The 7,259-nt window shown below is 31.4% G+C and overlaps 1 protein-coding gene across 1 annotated transcript; it reads right to left on the bottom strand.

Moving 5' to 3' along the window:
• On the bottom strand, window positions 1-4,792 carry LOC130891502 (uncharacterized). The gene is made up of 4 exons (XM_057796298.1): window positions 4,556-4,792; window positions 3,124-3,289; window positions 2,012-2,202; window positions 1-171 (listed from the first exon to the last, which is right to left on the bottom strand). The coding sequence occupies exons 1-4, from the start codon at window positions 4,790-4,792 to the stop codon at window positions 1-3; spliced, it is 765 nt and encodes a 254-aa protein (XP_057652281.1).
• Window positions 4,793-7,259: the final 2,467 nt, after the last annotated feature.

Raw genomic sequence — 7,259 nt, 5'->3', positions numbered from 1 at the left:
TTATTTGCGGTGAGCGCTGTAAGCCAAATTTTGTCCTAAATTCCTGGCAACGTAAAGAGGTGCACCCACTGGTACAGCTGGTACCGCCGGAGCTGGTAAAACATCAATGTGATGATAACCAACGTGATGATCTATATGGTGAGGATGATGTACTACCTCGTAGGCTGGTACCTAAAATATGATTACATTCGAGACAAATTGTTTCATCTATTACTGCTAAATATGTAGATTCATTATTATGTTTCTCTATATCTGACAAAAATAGATCTGAAAGGTTTTATAATCGTAGTCAAAGTTTTATATTCGAAATACGAAATATGTTTTATTATAGTAGTTTATGGATAGAATAGGATAGTTAACATTTATGTGAATATGTAAAGTCTGATATTGCCATCATTATGTTTGACATTTTTACTAGTGATCGTACTCAGAACGTGTTGTCATAGGAGTGCTATTTGAGCTTGTTTACAGATACTTGAAACATTCATATTTGTCAAAAATGGAATTAAATTGCAAACATTTTCCTGCGATGATTTTCTATGACTTCCGACATGGATTAGACCAACAGTAGTGTACCGATCAACTCGTTTCTCAAGCCAATATTGCAAGATTTGTTCGCTTGGATATCGCATAATTTGACGTCTTTAAGATCGTGACTGGCCACGAATCCATGGATACATGCATAATAACCCGAAAATAAACAGAAAACGATTGTATGAAAATTTAAAGACGAGACAAATAAAACAAAAGTTTTTCTCGCACGAAGCACTTCGAAGCAAATGGCAAAGAGCAAAGTACATTGTCGGTAAAATAGTACGCCAGCATTTTTTTTGCCAGAAGTGGTCGAAATATCAGGGTAACCAATCGCGGAAGACTAATCATTCTACACTTCGACAATGCTAAGTCTCACACATCAGTTCAAACACAAAACGTCAAAACATAGCCGTACAGACCTTGTTTGGATCCCAATTTCTTCTTATTATCGCAGATCAAAAATAAATTGCGAGGTCAACGTTTTTCTACATCTCGAGAAGCAGTTGATGTGTTCAAATCACAAACATTATGTTTGTCTATCTCAAAATTCAAGTAACAATCCTCCTAGCTGTTTAGATGTTAATGTAATCTAGCTTTAAAATACTGAAACCTGAGGTTGTCAATTGAGGCGCTGCATATATTATGTCTTCGGATTGTTGTAAACATTTTTGACAAATACCAAATAGAATTAACTACTCTAATCTGGTTTACTACGAGGACAATGATTTATCGATTCTATAATTGATCAGATTACAACAAGCTTTTTAAAAGAGGCGACTATAGTTTATCAGTATACTTTCATCAATTTTTTGGAATGTTTTCAATAATTCTTCATCTATTCCATTCTCTAGTAAAACGAGGATCGAGTGAATGTTTATTAAGATTTAAGAACAACCAAAAATAACACATCGCCAAATGCGGCGGATAGGGTGGATGCTCAATTACATTATTTTTTCTAATGGATGGTGGTACTTAAAAAATGCAGAGCTCCAGCTTTAATTTCTTTAGCTTTGTGGCATCTCGAAATATACGGAGTGGTCGTAGAATGGTCATTATGTTTCACCAAAAGGTTAGTGCATATACACATTTAATGATTCGATAAAAATTTGATTGAGAAATTTCATTCCATCTATCGTATAGTCCCGATAGAGCACCATCTAAGATTATTTTGTTTCGGTCCTTACAAAACCTTTTTGATAAAGAAAATAGGTAATAAAAGAGATGTCATGCTATAAAATTGTTGCCATTGAACCTCAGAATATTTACACTTATGCAATTATGCAAATACCAAAATATTGCAATATGTGAAAGATTATTTTGGTTTAAATGTACTGGAATCGATTTTAAGTGAAGAAAAATAAAGGATAGTCCATTTCAATTGCAAACATCACGCTGTTTTAAGCTATCCTGAATTATTAAGGTTTATGAATGAAATCTTTTGTATATCTGTTTCTACTATCTTAAGGTGTGTACTTACTTTAGGTGCCAGGAGTTTGGAGAAAATACTGATAGCTCCAGTCAAAACTAATGATAGTAGACCCAAAGTTAGAGCTTTCCATGTTTTCAAAGCTATTAAGGCCAAAGCGAAAGGAATGATGAGGGCTGCTTTGAATTTAAGACCCAGTAAAAATGGGAAAATGATCCTTTTGATTAGTTTCGATGATCTTCCTATTAAAATTTGAAAGAATTCATAATTATAACAATAAAATTTAATATTTGTATTATATTGCGACAATCTTGTCTTATGTAAATGAACTATGTTAAAAGGATATTAAAAAAAAAATAAATTCAATTAACAACTTTAAATTCGCATTTATATACTAATAAATAATGATTAATTAGTAATAATATGCATCTGTTCTTTTTCAAGTACAGAAGTAAAATAAAGATGCTAAAGACAAGTAAAATATTAATCATTCTTTATTTGGAATTATCAATTGGGAGTTATCGTTTCCTAGTCGAAGGAAGACAAAATTTTGAGATCTAATCACATAGAATATCAGTCATTGATTATTGAATCAACGTTTCTTCTTAATTATTCTGCTAATTATTTTATATCCACGTTTCTGGTATCTTATTCTTGATAAAGACAATGACAGTAATGTATTGTAAGTTGAGTATGAGAAAATGGGAATGTGTGGAAGAGTTAAATCATAAAAATACCCTCATTTCCAAATTAATGATTGAAATTGATATGGATTAATATAATTGTATAGAGCGAAACTGCGAGACCATAGATGAATACGAAAAGTAAAGACTGCAGGCCATAAAGATGTGAATATGGAGAACAATGGCGAGAACATCTTGGTGTAAATATGTAGAATTGAATTTATTGAGAATAATAATGAAGTACTTATAGGTTTTCTCATAATATTCGACAGCTTCTTCAATATCAAAAGGACATAAGAACTGTAATAAGCTGTCCTGTTACAATAAAATGAAGTAGTTGAAGGCTAATAGGGAGAAACGGTAAAAATAATAACTTATGTAGTCTACATACAGTTACTTAAATTGACTCAATTATTTATTAAAATTATCTGTCAGTTTTTTCGTTCACCAATAAACTGATTCCAATGAGATTCAACATACCAGTGGCTGCAAGTGGAACCGAAGCTTGAGTAGCTTGGAACGTTCTTGGAATATATTCTTTCAAAGGTCCATCGGGTCGAAGGAGGGCAGGAGCTTTTGCTACCACAGTGTGGGATTGTAGAAAGTCTTCAAATTTTTCTAAAATATCTTTTTCACCTTTCCCTTCCTAAAATATCAAATAACTTATATTACAATGGAGCTTTAAATAGCCTTTTGTAGATTTTCTTTTTAATAATAAATATTATTGTTTAGTAATGAAAAATGACACTGAAGTTTTAGAGCTTTGTTGCCAACGATATCTTTTAAATAAACTTGTTATGTTACTTTACATTAGAGACGTTCTAGATAGAAGTATTGAGGACTGAATTCGGAAGGGATTACTTCAGCGAATGTATATTAAAATGATTTAAATACGAAATCTGTACTACAATATGTGAACTACAAACTCAATTATTTTGGATCCAAATGTTTTTGCTTATAATAAAGTTGATTTCGTTACAATTTTGATGGTTATTTTTTATAGTTCTACATGACTGCCCATATGTTTAAATCGTTTACCTTGCTAATTATTAGAAAAGCAATACATTTCTTATCCTGGACAACTTTTGAACAATACAATAATAACCTGCTATATTAATTTTGACCACAAATATAATATAATATGGTTTCTAATAAGTTCACAAATGTTTACTTTGAATTTGATATAGTAATTATGCCAAAATAGAAACGAAAGTTTCACATAAATTCAGCGAAAAACATTCAGATCTGCTATCATTACGCCGGCAGTTTAGGGAAAGTAAGGAAAAAAAATTACATCAACAAATTGGCAGTGGCGAGATATCAAAATGAACTACAATCATATTTACGAAAATCATATCTGAACTAGGCTATTTATTGATATTGAGATTTAAGATTATTTCAATATTTAGATTGCTTATAATTATACACATCCTACAGATCAGTTATAAAATAAATGTCAAACCAATTAATTAATTCTAGAAAATTTTGAGAGGCAATCAGCATGGATTGGAAGTTTGATTGATTTTTTAGGTAGTTTGCTAATCAATATTGTTAAATATTAACGAAGTGTGAAGTGTGAAATATGGTTTTCGAAAAACTAATGAGTTGTTGACCAAAATTCTATTAAAATTCACACTTAATTCTCTTTGGGTTCTACACAGTATTACTAAAAAATTTTATTTTGCAACACTCAACATTGACCTCAAACTACTTGAAGAAATGACAAATTGAGATGAAACGTTTCGAAATTAACATCTACATTTTCTCGAAAATGTATATTCATTCATCAATTTTTGAGAATTTCTTAGAAAAAAATAACTTCATTATCAAGGATTACTGAATATTGAAATGAAGCAACGTTGGTCTAGAAAAAAAAGTTTCCCTGAATCGACTAAATCTAAAAACTATTTACCTCAACTTCAGGATTATATTTCTTTTGGAGCGACAAGTCCTCTGTAATTCGAATAACATTGTTTCTAGAAGCTTCGTCCATCCAGTGAAGAGCTTTAGGCTTCACACAAGAAATACTGAAATCTTTAAGGCAAGTATTATAAATATCCTGAACAACTTCGACGGCAGATTGATCACATCGCGTTAACACCAATAAACTGGCTAATAAATATAATAATGAATAATTTATGGTGTTCATTGTGCGGTACTATTAGTGAAGTACTAGACAAGAATGAAATTCAGTTGTAAATTAAACTTGGATATATAGATTATTGAACGGATATGATTTAGTATTTGTACGTGTATATATGCTCAAAATTAGCGAGACTGTAATATTATTGGGGTTGAGCGGAGCGATTGTGTTCTTGAATTATTTAGCAATGCTTTGTCTCTTAAAACACAAATAAATATAAAAAAAATGTTAAAAACTTATAAAAGCGACAATAAGATTTGAAAAAAGTTGACTGTTTTGAATTGTATAAAAGTGAGTTATTGATTCTAAGTAATCCCGGTTCCCTATCTGCTGTCATCAATACTTTGCAGATCCTCGTTTTCACAACAATAATTATTATATTTGAAGAAAGAAATGGATTTTTTCCGCTCTTCAGATTGGGATTATTCAATTAGAACCTATTTTTTGTGAAGCCAAAAGTTGCTATTACCCCTCTTAGCAGGCAAAGCATACTCTGCAGAGATGGATGGAATCACCTGGTATGAGACAAGCTAAGGCAGACATAGATGGGTTTTCTCCTCCACTTAAACACCCGCAATTGTTGACTGGTGACTGGCCTTTTCACCAAACACGGTCATCTAAGATGTTTTTTTCACATCATGTGCGATCCGAAATACCGCTGATGCATGGAGGAGAAGGAAATTGCATGGGTGAGTGCCCAGTACTGACATATGTGGGGTTAAAATGCACTAGCAAGCCCCATAGTTTGTCTAGTGATGTTAAAAGGCTTAAACCAAAGTACCTAATTAGCTTTTCAATGGACACCGGCATTTGAATAACAGGATGATATGTTGTTTTATCAAAACTGAGCTTATGCTACTTTCCATTCTCGATTTTTTCATATTTAAACTTGTATGTATCATCGGCTACTAGCAAAAAACTCATAGACATAGTAAGAGCTAGACACAGAGGAAGATTTGGCTAGACGAAATCAAAAAAGCGACTGAGAACACAGAAAAGAAACAAGAGACCTAAATAAATAGAATGAATTTTGGAAGAAATTTGATAAAAAAACTCAACATCTTACATTCGTAAAGGTAGATAGACATAAGATTTGAGTGAGTAAGTGAGATATAGTATTATTATGCATGATGTAATTGTTCTCTAGTGACATTTTACTGTAGCTATATATTTGAGACCTTAAATTAACAACTACGTCAAAGTTTGGACGAATTCTTAGAATTTAGTGAAAATTGGATTGATGTTACAGATGACACATCAATAACCACATATTAACGCTGAGTATGCAATGAAATTGTCGATTTATGATCGATATATCGATATTATTTTTGTAATTAAAACGATTTCAATCATTTTTTCGATGAGTTTTTTGCACCACTTCCACCTACTATACTCTAAATTAGTTCAATGAAATCGATATAAATATGGACTTCAAGATAAGGAAAGTGTCAAGAAGTAGGTAACGAATACTTATAATGAGGTTTGTATCTAACACCTAATTTAGCCCTAAAATAGAAGACCAAATGCTTCGATTATATGTTAAGAGTAAATATTATAGTAACTTGAGAAATATACCTACATAAAATCATGTGAGGTAATTGGAAATATATTTTTATATTCATACAAAATATGTATTCATCCCACTTTAGATAATTTAGTTTTTTCACTTTCCATTGTTTTGACATATGAAATAGGCGATTGTACTACCAAAACTATTCATATAAGTCAGTTCTTGAGCTAAATGATTGTTCTTTTCATTTACCAGAGTATCAAACTGTGACTTCCATACATTGCCAATAATGGGGACTGATTTCATCACATAACAAAGAGTCTGATGAAAAATAAATATATTTGTCTACTGGATGAAACCAATATATATATATAAACGGAATTGAGTCTCGCGTATTATTTGGTATTTTTAGCGAAATCGTAAGAAGATTTACAATATAACCTTAAAATATTAGATATGTAAATAGTAAGGTAAATACTAACTTTACCATATGTTTAGTTGTGACAAATCTATAGAAAAGCGAATATTTTGGCTAATTGAGCTGTCGAAACTGCAAACTGATATTACATGTCATTCTGAAGATACTTACATCTTTTTTTAAATTTTGATAACTGTGTCGACCTGTCCTTTAAGATTAGAGGTAATCGTGTATCATGAGCATGGAGCAAAAATTCTCAAAAATACCAAAGATACCAATATCCAATTATAATTTGAGACAAAGAAAGTCAGTAGAAATTATTTGATTGCTATGATATTTAGCAGATAAATCAAGAAATTCGTAATGTGAACATGATTGAAATTAAATTTATGCCGGGCGAGGAGAATCTAAGTTTTTCCTAGCCAACTAACAAGTTTCTTACCTTAATTCCTATTATATCGAGAACTCGTTCAAATGAGGACAAAATCAGGGCTCTTGGAGACCGACATTGTAAATGGAATTGAGCCTAGTGGAAGTATAAGTTA

The sequence above is a fragment of the Diorhabda carinulata genome, chromosome 3 (assembly GCF_026250575.1).
Source record: "Diorhabda carinulata isolate Delta chromosome 3, icDioCari1.1, whole genome shotgun sequence".
Lineage (NCBI taxonomy): Eukaryota > Metazoa > Arthropoda > Insecta > Coleoptera > Chrysomelidae > Diorhabda > Diorhabda carinulata.
The sequence above is the reverse complement of the archived record's forward strand: the minus strand, read 5'-3'. Positions and strand labels throughout refer to the sequence as shown.